At 47.0% G+C, this 13,856-nt stretch overlaps 1 protein-coding gene across 6 annotated transcripts in view; it reads left to right on the forward strand.

The window, feature by feature from the left end:
• The window catches only part of l(2)k09022 (HEAT repeat containing 1 homolog l(2)k09022), a 103,412-nt gene that overhangs the window by 12,604 nt on the left and 76,952 nt on the right, over positions 1–13,856 (forward strand). For all 6 annotated transcript variants that reach the window (XM_065452369.2, XM_065452367.2, XM_065452371.2 and 3 more), the window contains exons 7-10: positions 434–534; positions 1,534–1,761; positions 4,043–4,162; positions 13,341–13,563. In XM_065452369.2, coding sequence (XP_065308441.1) covers positions 434–534; positions 1,534–1,761; positions 4,043–4,162; positions 13,341–13,563 — 672 coding nt within the window. The remainder of the gene's footprint in view (positions 1–433; positions 535–1,533; positions 1,762–4,042; positions 4,163–13,340; positions 13,564–13,856) is intronic.

Here is a 13,856-nt window from a genome sequence, read left to right on the forward strand (position 1 = left end):
ATCTTCTTCCACCTCCTCTCGGCTCTTCACTTAGCGAGCCGCACTAAGACGGCAACCAGTGATGAATTGAACATGGTCCTTTGGCCCCATATGGCAGGTATTATGAAAAGACCGTCTTCAGTGGCGACATGCATTTGTAAATGTGGGTGCTACCGACAGGTGATTTCACATGAATGGCACACTGTATCAGCTTTTTAAACATTAAAACCGATAAGAGAAATGTGGCAAACTAGGACGCTAATATGCATGACGCTACGGAAACTAAACAAGACTGGTGCTTCAGAGCGTAAGAGCTGGAAAAACGTAGCAAGCAGGAACATGTCATCAAGGTTCTATAGTAGCGAGTGCTAGCACGACAAATCCCATGTTAAACCTTTTGGTTGCATGAGCCCGGTGAGGTTTGCAGTGGTGCATTCTCGTTTTTCCTCTCCAGAGTCTGAAACCGCTAAGCAACTCGGGCGCAAGCCTCTCAGGCGGCCTTCTGTGCCTGCTGGTGCTGATGACCCTGCAAGGCATTGAGGAGTTGCCCAAAGCGTGAGTGATGGAAGTGGCCTCTTGGCTTTCTAGTGATTACATAGGAGTACTGAGAAGTTTCTGTCCCCTACTAAAGAGTGCAAAAGTTCATGCTCTCCATACGAACAGTGTTTCCTTTGAGGGTGTCTGTCTCCTTGAAGATTTGATGCTCATCGGCCACGTATGTGGCTAATCATCTTTGTCATATAGTAACTCGTATTGCCATACAGTTAGAGCAAACGTGACACGAGCCAACGTGAAGGGGATTTAGCAGGTTCTTCTTGTGTCATTTCTGTGATACCCCTACAACATTTTTACCTACTAGCCTTCCTATCGTCTCCACTCAAATGTCATCTACAAATATGACAAAATAAACTTGCAGTCTTGTATTATAATGTATATATCATAATTGTGCTATAAACATAAGGTGTTTTCATTTTTTTGTTATAACATGCGGCGAAGTCAGTTCCCAGGCATCCGAGCTGTGCAGGCAACTCAAATGTTTTCGTGTTTACTACAGCGAACGTATACTCAAATGCATTTCTGGGGATGTAGATTAGCAAAGAGGCATGAGGGTAGAAACGTGCAGAAGGAGGCTGAAAGGGGAGGGGCAAGGGTTGCTATTGCATGAAGCAGTTTAATGGCACTCTTTGCAGCCACAATGCTAGCCTATGTAGGGCCCTGCCTACCACACTGTCCAGAATTCTGGTTTAAGCTCATGTGCTATGATCACAGTATGTGTTGTTAATTACGTGATGCAATCACTTTATTTCTTTTTTTTTTCTGAGTGACGAAAGCTATCTTGGATAGCTCAAGGTTACGGTAAAGGGAAGACAATTAGTAACATCTGCCTGTGATACATCTGCCTGTGATGCATCACTTGTTTTGTTTCTTTTGTTTGTTTCAAGCTACACAGAACGTCCTTTATGTTGAACTACTGGCCCCCATTTTGACCTTTCTCATCGTGCTCCATTTCTAATTATTCTCTCTGTTAACATGTGTGTGCCATATCTTGCCCAGTTCATTTCAAGCACTGGTCAAGCACAAGAAGTCGCTCGTGGCCGCACTGGAGGAGCTTTCATCCAAGCATTCAGTGTCGCCCATTCTGAAGCCACTCCTAGCACAGCTGACCAAGTCCGTGCTGGGGTCACCCCGCAGTGAAGACGAGGATGGCAAGAAGGCTGCCGTCCTCAAGGCTCTAATCCAACTTGCCTTGTCACTGGACAAGTACTCCGACTTTGTCGTCTGGTGAGCTTTGTCACTTGCACTATAGGTTGTGCTTCAGCACTCGCTATAGACGGCTAATCAGACAGTGGCCATCTTAACTTTCAGTACAACTCTGATGAAATGGTCAAAGAAGACAGCTTTCCTAGGACCAATCAAATAAAAAAATGATGCAGGCTGCTTTGCTGTCCACACAAAATGGTGGCTGATCAGGAAGCTTGCAAACTGATGACAAGGTCATCTGCTCACAGTAAAACGTATTCATACTTTTCCATGTGCTTAAACTGTAAGTTACATTCTGTTTTCCATAGGTTTGCACATGCAAGGAGTTAAAACATGGAGACAGTCTGTGCTTTTCTTAGCTTTTTCTTCTCACCGCAAGGTGTCTTCTTGTCGTAGAAACATCTTCCAGGCAGTTCCAGATGTACGTAGGTGAATCAACTATTTGTCTGTGTGTTACGAGTGTTAAAGGGGTGCTGACAATATTTCGGTCTTTTTTGTTTGCTTTGAATGAAGATACAGTACATCTGAACCTTGGAAAAACTACTGTCAAGCCTCACAGCACTGTAAATAATTTATTATACGCATTATTTTTTCTACAGTCAGTTTTGGTTTCATTTCAACTGTGTTAGGATATCATGACGTAGTATGTGCTCATGTGAGAGTAAGACATTGCGAGCTTTTGACACTCGATACGGCTCACTTTGCCGTCCTCTATGCAGCCCTCAAAATGAGTAGCAGCATACAAGGCGACTGAGTGAGCCAGAGCGGATGTCAAAACGTTGCAGTGTCCTGCTTCTATGTGACCACATACTGTGTCGTGGTGTCACAACACAGTGTCCTCCAGAAAAGCTAAACCCAAACTGGCTGCAGAAAAGGCATCACAGCTAAACCTCGACATAGCAAACTCGGCAAAATCAGCAATCTGTTTCGTTATATGGAAATTCAACGTTTTACGCAAATAAGTAGTCACCGAGAGATCTTTCTTACACAAAAAAAAGCAAATCTGAATGAGAAAAGAAAATGTATTTCATTGAAATTGAGAGCCGGTGCCCAAAGGTACGGTTTTGTGCTGTGTCGAAGGTATCCTAACATCGGTGGTACGAAGTGAAGCCAGCTGCGCTTTCGCGTCCGCTCCACCCGCATGGCTGATAGCATCACCCACAGGAAACAAATGCTTCGTTTGCCTCTAGCTTCTACACGTCTCCGAAACTTTATATTACACAACCTACAGTACTAAATGTACCCAGTGTGGTTGGTTAGTGGCTTTGGTGTTGTACTGCTAGGCACAAGGTTGCGGGATCAAATCCCTGCCGCAGCGGCCGCATTTCGATGGGGGCGAAATGCAAAAACACCTGTGTGCTTAGATTTAGGTGCATGTTAAAGAACCCCAGGTGGTCAAAATTAATCTAGAGTCCACCACTGCGGCCTGCCTCGTAATTGGATCGTAGTTTTCACACGTAAAACCCCATAATTTAACAGTACTAAAAGCGCCGGAAGACAGCGAACATGATGTAACACCATTTCGGCAGGGCCAGTTTTTGCACTTGCGGCAAATTACCTCTCAAACAGGGCGTGTGGGCTACATATGTGCACAGTCGCGCTGACAGTCATGCACAGCCATAGCCACGCTAGAAAAGAAGACTTGCACCAACCTTCCCCCCCCCCCCCCAACCTCGCATGCACATTCCCCTCTCCCTTTTCACTTGCTCGTGCAGGAAGACGGCACTCATCAAGCCACCATCCTCCTTGGCTCACCCTTGCAAGCCTTCACTTGCACCCAAAGCATACAGAGCGTGAAGTGCAATAAGATCTTATCGCACTTGGACTTCATATGGAACATAATGCTGTTCTGCTTCGGAGGTTACTCTTGGTAGCATGTGCGATTTGAGAGGTGTGTTCGCAAGCAGCCGCTTGTAATTCAACAATTTGACTGTATGTGTCTATGTAAGTTTCCAATTATTGTCTCGGTATTTCTTTGCTGCGGCAGTGAAATTTCGTACAAGTTATAAAAAGTTAAATAATTCACTATGTTGAGAATTTCGTTATGTCAAGATTTAACTGTTTAACTAAAAGTACACTCTGAGGCCTCTCACAATATTTTCTAGAGTTTAAATCGAGTGTATTGCATTACTTGGGCTTGAAGCCGTCTGTGTAGATTTGTCTCCGATACTGCGCAGAATTGGAACACAACCGTAGAAGCTGTTCTGCAAATTATGTGCTCGAATAACACACTGTGTGTAGTGAACTTCACACGCTGAACTCAACTGTAAGATGCTTTCTTTCTCTCTTGGGATTTGTGCAGCTTGTTCTTCGACACTTATATCGAGCTCCATGCAAGCACAAAAGCAAGCGATAGCAGCGAAGCAGCGGACCCTGCGAGTGATGGAGCGGTTCTTGACATAATGAAAATGCTGCGTCAAAGGTGAGCATTTCTTCTGTGTAGCAGTTACAAGTACACTTGAACCCAGTTATTTAAATATTCAAGTGCCAAGAAAATGCTATTGTTATAACCAATAATGGTTATAACCGGGTTGCGCGAAAAAAAGCAGAGGAGATGAGAATTCAAACCTTTCAACTTACCGTAAAAACCGGACTATAGGTCGGACTGGAATATAGGTCGATCCCCCAACTAACGAATTCTAAAAATGAAAAAAATCTTTTTCAGTGGAAAAAGTACTGAAAGACATTACACCCTTACCTATAAACAAATGTGACTCAGCGGGTTGCACAATAGTGACAGTATTTATTTAAATGCTGCTCGCATGTGCACCTGGCCAAGTTTTTAGCGGTATCGCGCGACCATCGAACCGCGTGCTTGACAACACCGTATTAACGGCGCTGAGCAGCGAAACAAACGAGATATGCGCATGTGTACACATGCCCTTACTTTCGCTATTTCGCCGCTCCGTGCCGTGGTGACAAAAGGTGCTGACAAACACGCGAGTCGACGGTCGCGCGATACTGTTAAAAATTAGTCGGGTGTACAGTACACAGAAGGGCACGAAGTCCGCAAGCGCTACTCCGAATCAGAGCAACACGTTTGAACAGAGTCGGATGACGAGTGCTTCTCGCTGTCCAGTCCATAGGCGCGTACTATCTCTACCGCTTTCAAACAAATGCATTCGACAACAGGCAGCGATCTTACACGCAGCTCTCGGACGGACTCCGCAACCTTGCCTTCCAGTTCTGCAGTCCGCTGCGATCCGGCCACGAAAATGACGTTTTCTTTTGGTTGCTGCAAGTTCTAATACGTTGCTTTTGCCTCCGCCACTACCGAATGCTATTTTCGGATACTCCAAGTTCGCGCTGTGCCGCCAGGTTGCTGTGGGCTTCCGCGTACTCAGTCGCCTTTTTCTTGAAGGCGACGGTGAATTGACGTCGGCTTCCGCTCATTTTGAAACAAAATGAAAATGCAGCCTTTAATTAATATAACTTTGCGACAGTGGAAACGCAAAATGCCGGTGCCACAATGTCGCCACGCCCTTGAATAAAGAACCAACGCCGCACTGCTGATGGTGGCGATGGCGAAGGCGGCTGTTTACTTCATCCACCCATTGTTGCAAGACTTCCATAGTTTTTCCGCCAATGTTCGGTATATAAGTCGAGGGTCGACTTTTCGCGATAACTTTTTGAAAAAAAGTTTGACTTATATTCCGGTTTTTACGGTAGATAGAAAGAGGGACAGTAGAGAACCCCCTTATAGCATTACTGGTTTTAACAATGCTTGGATGTAACAGTGAGCAGCTATTTCACTATGAACGTTTCTGTGTGTTTTGAGGTAAAATAAACTGCTTGCTAGATTGTTCTCATGCTGCATTATTGGCTATAACAATAAAACCTGGCTACTGCTGGTTGTTTGCGGAAGAGAAAAGGAGTTCAAAATTCAGGAAAAAAAAAACAACAACACGCCAGCCCTTTTATCTCGCACGGCATGCCTTCGTTGCCCCTCCCCCGTCACCCTTCCACTCTTCTGAAGTCGGCAAGAAGGTGGATGGGAGATGGAAGAGGGGCATAGGAGGCTCAAAAAGTGATGCGATGCTAGAAGGTGCGCTGTGGAGACTGCATGCACAGAGGCAGGTGTGACAAAAGCAGCCCCTTCCCTCCCCTCCCCCGAGGCAATGCGATCAATGCTTGCCTTGCGGGGTGCGAAGTACGAAGGCAAGAAGTGGCGAAGTGACTCATGTTTCTTTTTCTTCCTTTTCGACGATTTCGCGTTCTTTTTCCTTTCAGCACATACTCCCAGTAACCATATTTCATTGTTGTAATTGATAGTGTGACATGGGAACATTGTAGTAAGTGGTTTATTGTACCATAGTGCTCATACGAACGTTGACGGTGCATCGGCTGCTCGTTGTTATATTCAATATGTTGTTAAAACGTCTCATCATAAGTGGGTTCTTCTGTAGCTTTCATCTTTTGGCATTTTCATTTGCAACGTCCTTACAATATATGCCAGGTTCTCAAGGGTAGCACGAGCCTAGGGCCAAAAGTCGGCACAGGAAGGAATCCCAACCGTAATGTTGCAAAAGCTTACCTGCCAACTCTCCCGAATTATTTATAAAATTTGTGCATTTAGTTTTGTTCTGTGATTTTAGGAATGCCGCATCAAGTTTTGCAAAAAATAAATTCTGTGAAAGAAAAAGCTTTTTAAAGGTGTTGAAGTATAGGGTGCCACAAGATTGAAAGAAAAAAATTAACAAAAGTTGCATGAACAAAATTAATATAACCTGTGCCGCCCACTTTTGGCTGCCACGTAATAAAGTTGCCGACCATTTATTCTGACCTCACGGGGACTGCGAAAATGTCCGAATAAACAGGTGTCCGAAAAAGCAAATTAAGGGGGAAAAAAATGAAATCCTTTATTTCCACGCACTTATTCGAGCTCGGAAGTAGGCTTGAAGAAATCGTGAATGCGCCGTTGCACGCTGTTCCGTTTATGCGCAATCAGATAAGCCCGAATCTCGGTAAGGGTCGTACGGTCACTATAGGCGGCTGAAAGCACAGTCACTGCTTGTACATGCTCCGCATCCGACGGCAGTGTAGCACATGGTGCGTTATCTTCCGACTCAGAGTCATCGTCTGGCAGTGCAGCAGAAACCTTACAAATGATCTCGCCGTCGTCGAGTTCTGCGCATGTTAGTACAGCAGCGTCAGCATCTGTGAAACTGTCAAATGAGATGGTTCCGGAATCGCAGCGCAACCACTGCGCAGGTCTCGGCAGAACATTTTCCGCGTCAGTAGGGAGCACATCGGAAGGCGACAAATCTTAGGCCTCCCGGCATCCGCTTGCCAGCATTCCCCAGCGCAGTCTGCGCGGGCACTGTCGGCGCCATTAGACACTTGACGTGATGTTTCCGTATGCCACGTTTGATCACCGAAACCTCGACACAGCGCACAAAGCCAAACACCACCGTGCCGACACCAGTCGCACAAACGAAAAATGCGGCCTACTCGCAGCATCGTGCGCGAAAAGGCAAAGCAGCTGCTGGATTGTCTTGACATGGCTTACTAAGCTGAAACCGGTACTGCTGTAGAGCCACTCTATCGAACCAGTAGAAACGATGATGATGAGCGGGGATTTCCAGTAGCGCCACTTCGTGGGGCAGCAAGGAGGCTCCGTTTAAAACAAAAATGGCGTTCAGCAAGTCGAACCATGCGCCGGTCAGTGTGGTACCCTCGATCGAGTTGGCTCAAGGAGTGTCCGAAAAATCAGACGAGAGGTTGCGAGGTGTCCGAACTTTTGGCAGTTGTTATACATTATGGTATATGGGGAGAATGGCGGTGCCGCGAAGCTGACCGAATAATCGGGCATGTCCGAATTTTTGGAGCCCGGAAAATCGGTCGGCGACTCTACTGGAAACATAGGTTCCTATACAGTGAAACCTCGTTAAACCGTAGTCGGCCGGAGCTCGGAAAAAGTACGTACTAAACGGTAGTACTGTTTAAGCGAAATAGCATGAGATCGCCCACTTACCTGTCGAAAACGGAACTCAGAGAGAGTGCGATGAAAGGGGAAAAAACATGCAGTATTTATTCACTTCGCGGGACGTAAGTGTTATTTTCATTTGATGTCGTGGCGGCCTAGCACGACGACAGCGGCCTCAAACTTACTGAAGCTGCGTGCCAGCTTCTCAGCCAGCCCCCCTCCTCTCGGCAAACACTCGCACGGCAGATTCCTCGTTGGCGTTACGCATTCCCCGTGCACGCGCGCAGTAGTGCTGCATAAGTTCCGGGGCGCCTTTTTCATTGCCGGGTGCCGGAGTTTGGAAAACTTTTCGTTTGGAATAGTTACGTTATCGCGCCCCTGTTCTCCTTGCGACGATCGCATTCATGTGGCTGACGTAACGCGCAGCTTCTGCCACTGTCGGGCCTGAATAGCCTGTGCTGTCGCTTTCCGTGTCGTCCTCATCACTGTCGCTATTTGACACTTCGGCAACAACAGTGGCAACGATGGTGAAAAGTCGAACCTCGTAGCCGACATCTCTCTTCGCGGTCGCAGCAGCGCTGCCGAGCAACTTCGCATTCCAAATGCTACACACTGTAGTCAACAGCAGATCCATGTCGCGGGCCAGCGCCGACTTCTTCGTGTCACGTTCGGTAACACGGACGATGTCTAATTTTTCTTCTATGCTGAGCACCCGGCGTCTCTTTTATCCTAGCTTCGGCATGACGCGAGTCCTCGCTTGCACGATGCCACAACGCTCTCTGGCACGGCGTCCATGCGGCGTCGAAATGATGTTGATGTTGATGCGGCTTCACGTGCAAACGCACAGGGCGCTTAGAGGCCGTTGTACCGATCTCTGAGGCTTGTTGTTCTGCCGGGCCGCCCGATGGAGACGACGCACCGCCGTGTTTGCGCGACGAAAAGTGGAAACGCTACGTTTTAACCGATGCGTACGCAATAAGCTGGTACGGTTTATGCGGATACAAAATACATTATGTTCAATGGCCGCTGAGTCGGGGAATTGACTTTACTACTTTTAAACCGAAACTACTGTTTAAGCGGGTACGGTTTAACGAGGTTTTACTGTAGACCATAATGGTTCTTTATTGCGATAGCAATTATATAGACACTCCAGATGCATTTTTGCCCTCACCATGGTGTTCCGTATAAAGTCCAAGGGCGATAACACCATCGCTGTGCTTGGTATGCTGTGTGTGCAAATGAAAGCATGTGGCAGAAGCCGATGATAGTGGCTAAATCTGGTGCTTGCAAAAGAAAAAGTGGAGAACATATGCGCCGTCTTCCGTTGCGTGAAAAGCCTCGGAGGAAGGGAGGGAGGGAGGGAGGAGGGGGGTCAGTGGCGTTGTACTCTGGTAGCAACTGCACATTTCACAACCGAGCACAAAGGGAACTGACAATCGCGGCTCAATTTCATGCGTCGTATATGGAGGAAAGCAGGAAGGCATTGCGGGAGGGAGGGGGCAGCTTTGACTCCGCCAACTAGTGTGTACTTTGCACGGTCCTACGCAGCCGTGTGCGCTGTATCTTGAAAGGGATCTGCAGATGGCTCATATTCATGTGTGCTGTGTTCTAGATGCTCTTGCATTGAAGTGACGGATGGCATGGTCACTTTGCTCGCTGCTGCTGCTGCGCTTGCTCACGCCAGCATTTTGACAGAGTGTGTCCGGGCTCATTGGGCGTGATGTGTTCATATTGTCATGTGGTGGTGACGTTGAAGAACACAGTAGCAATTCTATGAAAGACAAGAACTTTTATTGGGCGAACCTGTGCCCACAAAAACAGGCTACACTTATAGCACAATGATAGCGACTAACACGGTCGGCGATCATCAAAAATCTGATCAGCGGGTCAAGCGCGTTGGCTTTTATACATCAGTCATCGAATGTTCCAGACTTATCGCTGGGACCCGCGTGCCTTCCACAAAGTTTTACATTATTCGCATCGCGCACACATGCAATCAAATTACACAAGGTTTGGTCACAACAGACAGTGGATAGAAGCATCGATAATGTTCTAGAAATTTCCGATACAATTATACGCGTCCTGCGCTGAACGATAACGTTTTGTGGATGGTAAAAGCGCTCACCTGCAAAAGATAAACGAGTTCACGTGTCAATATTTGCTTATGCGGGCAGACGCCATGCTTGTTAATTCGGTTAGTAAGCGAATGTTTCCAAGTTTATACGGCCGATAAAACTACTATCCTTACTTCGTATAGCTGTCTACTAATTTGCTACCGTTATCGATGCTTCGCCTTTCGGGCGAAACTGTGACTTTTTTCGTTTAAATCACACATGTAGAGCAGGCGCATCTTGACTCTTGTTGCCATCTGTCAGCACAGCCTGCACAAGGGCTGTGGGTATGTGATCACCTGGGGTTTCTTAAGGGGCCCTTCACCAGGTCTGGCCATTTTGAGCTGACAAGCGCAGCGCTTACAATGCGCGCTAACGATCGTGTCTGCGAAGTATTACATTGCTACACGCCAGGGAAAGCTTTGAAATTTCAAACCAATCGCCATTTGCCCTCCTCCCCATGGGCGCTGCGCTCCCAGCCGGAGAGGTGATGTACATGCGCATGTGGGTCTACATACCGTATTTACACAATTGTAAGTCGACTCGAATGTAAGTCGACCCCCCCATATCGCGTGACCGGAAAAAAAAAAAAAAAATAAGAGAGTATACCCGAGGACGCATTCGATAACGAAAATTTATTAGTTGCTGACATGGTCACTGGACTACTCATCTTCACTAGTGCTGCCATCGTCATCGTTGCTGCGGTCCCACAGCGCGTCGTGGTCCAGCGAAATTTCAAATTTGGCAAACATCTTGCAGAACAGCAGCCCACGCCAAATGCACCTAACCACACGCAGCCGTCAGGGAGGCTCTTTTGACAGGTCCGGTTGGCGTAATTTTGCAGTCTTCTGCCGCCAGCCACTTGTTCTACTCACGACGGAGCAGAACCTTAAAATTAAGGCGAAGGTCCGGGCTTGTTTTGTGACCAGGTCGCACTTCAATGGCAGGGACCGATCACGCATTTCAGCGATGTATGCCGCAAGCTTAGCCTACAGCTCCGGACAGCGTCCAGACTTCGGCACGTGGGAAATTTCTCACTTGCCGTCACAGGTGAAAATTTCTCTTCGCTGCAGTCGCCACTCTCACGCCACCCGTTTAGAAACATCGAAATTGCGGCCCACTGCGCAGTGATTTGTTTCTTCGGCGTAAAGGATGGCAGCCCTCTTGAACGCTGCTGTGAACAAGTCCCGAACGATTAGTGGGCCTGGAGCACTCATGACTACTGGGGAAGCATAGAAGTAGCACATAGCCGGCAGTCAAGTGGAACGCGTCTAGCCTTTAAACAGAGAAAGAGAAACCCGCAAGCGGTGTCTGCTCTTCCATGAACTACCGATACTCCCCGCAAGCGCCGCCGTTCTGAGGGTGTCGCCGCAAATGGGAACAGCGGCGCTTCCATCAACTATCGACACCCCCTCCCCCATGATTGTTGCATGCACTGTAAAACTCTCAAAAATGTTGAAAACCCCTTCCGAAAAGCGAACAAACACGCGGGATAGCGAAAAGATACGGGTAGGGCCATAGAGCAAACATAAAATTGTAACTACGTTGTAGCTCCCGTTGGTATCGCTTTTATTGGCGGGGCCATGTTTTGGTTTCGATTGTAAGTCGACCCCCCAACTTCGCACTTTCAAATTTAAAAAAAGGGGTCGACTTACAATCGTGTGAATACGGTACATGTACTATATGCTGTGACGTAGCTCATAGTGGCGCGTGACTTCGAGAATTCTTCAAGGCGACATCTGTTATTTGTTTAATCTGTTGTTTCAACAGAGGAATTAACCTTTAGAAAAATAATAAAACAGACAAATCTAATGTCTGCGTTTTTTCTGATTTACTTCGTACCATAGCAAGAGAGATGTACTTCCTTCTTCGTCTGCTTGCTCCCATGTCGTTCAGTTGCATGCGCAGACAGCGAAAGTGTGTCACTTTGTGCCATTTTCCAGCGTGCGATCGTGCTCTGTGATCTGCTTGTGTCTGCGTCAGTTTTCGTGTAGCTCTGATTTGCACCGCTAGTCAGGTGTTCTCATGCACAGAATGCAAAATTGTGAGCTGCGTGAAACAAAAATGCTACAGCTTGCACATGACACCATCAGCGGAAGTGCGCCGTGCAGCAATAAAAGGGAGGAAAGAAGGCGGGACCTGTCACCTATGCGTCAAGCGATCCTCCAGCTGCGGTATGGGAGAACATAGGGAAGGAAGGAATTTTGCTTGCAGAGACTAGACGGGACAAGTGGATAAAGCGTCACTGTAGGCAGTGGCGCTCACCTTTTTAAATCATGGGTTCATGGCACTGAAATATTTCTATCTCAGCTATTAATGAAACAGTTTGAAAAATTCTTGTGGTAGAACGTTCTCAAGAGTGCACGTAACAACTCCCAGCATATAACCAAATTTTCTGTGTGGCCCAGTCAGGGGGCCCTTTATCATGTACATAAATCTTATGGGGTCATAAATCTAAGTACATTAGCATCTATCTAAATGTTCTTGTACTGCCCCCCTTTGTCCAGCTGTCAACCCTACGAGACACACACTTGGCACACATGATCATGCACAAAAGAAGTTGAAATATTTTGAAACTGCTTACCATGAAATCTGCTACTCACCGTATTTGCACGATTCTAATGCGCACCTTTTTCGTATAAAAGATGCATTCAAATTTGCATGTGTGTTATGATTGTAACTAATTCTACTCAAAATCAAAAATGAAACTGATCCCTACTAAAAAAGTTCAATGCAAGTTAGCTAGCCACACTGTCATTGAATGGTTCATATGAGGAAAGCGATGCTCTGAGACATCGCAAGGTGCGTGGAATGCCCTCCTGCAGACGATGATTACATGAGCCTTCTAGAAGCGTACAATTTCTAAGGCATTAAATGGAACTGGAGATTACTTTCTGTGGTCAGTAGACACCGAAAAGAAGGTGTTGTTGGAATCCGATAGCTCCTAGTCGCTAAAATTGAGCTGTATGTGTGTCTGTTTGTCTTTGCATGTTCTATAAAATCATTTCCACACAGTACTTGATGTGTGCAGTAGAATCGGCACCACTTTATCTTTTTGGATATTTGTGTGGTAATCTAACTGTGCACTACGATTGGTGGTGCAAATGTGGTAGTATGCCAAGATGCCAATAGTTCTCTAGCTGGGGCATGAAATCAGAGACAGGGAAGCTTGTTTACTTTTCCTGCTAATACTTATTCATTTTGTGCTAGGCAAAGCTGGCAGAATCTTCAAAGAGCACCAGTGGAGCCCTATACTTTGTCTGGGCACTATTTCCATGCAGCAGGACCCAGGCTGTGAGGCTTGCGAATGCAGATGCTTGCGAGGGCAGCGGGGCAAAAGACAATAAGAGTGCACCATGATGACGAGGCGCAGTTGGATACCTTTTAGACGCGTTTGCTGTTCTGATTGGTCGAGGCACCCGTAGCTCCCACAGTGCTGCACGGAATTATTGAGGCAGAGTACAGCTTAAGGTGTTTGACCTGAGTATTGACCCAGAGAAAGGGCAGAGTGACGTGCGATACCATCTTGTGATGATGCACATTGTCCTCTGGTTTGCCTTCAGGTGTCCTGACGAGGTTGACGCCTGTCTGGAGCGCCACCTGTGCGGCGACAATGAGCAAGCGCGTCTGGCAGCGGAGCAGCTGACCCGCACCAACGCCTTTGGTCGGGAGCACGCCCTGGTGGAGGCCACAGGAAGTGCTCTCTTTCTAGCAATGAACAGTGCGAGCAAGCACCACCGGGTGGCAGCCGTACGGGAACTGGTCACCGCTCTCCAGAAGAAGCAGGTGGGTGGCCATGTTGGAATGCTTTGGAGTTTGCCATTGTAGTGGAAATTGCATAAATAACGAAGTCAGATATATGTAGCTCCTCTTACTAACTCGCTGGCTCACTCCCTATCTTGCAGATAGGTGGTACAGTAAACTTCCCGGATTTCATCTCCGGGTAATTAGATTTTCCGGTTCATTCGATCTCGACTGAAGACTGAAATTCTCGACTGGCTCTCATAGATCTTTGTGGGGCCAAACTTGCATCATTTGGATATTAAAATTGGCCTTTGTTAAAGTAGTTCGAGCTTGAA

The sequence above is a fragment of the Dermacentor albipictus genome, chromosome 6, assembly GCF_038994185.2.
Source record: "Dermacentor albipictus isolate Rhodes 1998 colony chromosome 6, USDA_Dalb.pri_finalv2, whole genome shotgun sequence".
Lineage (NCBI taxonomy): Eukaryota > Metazoa > Arthropoda > Arachnida > Ixodida > Ixodidae > Dermacentor > Dermacentor albipictus.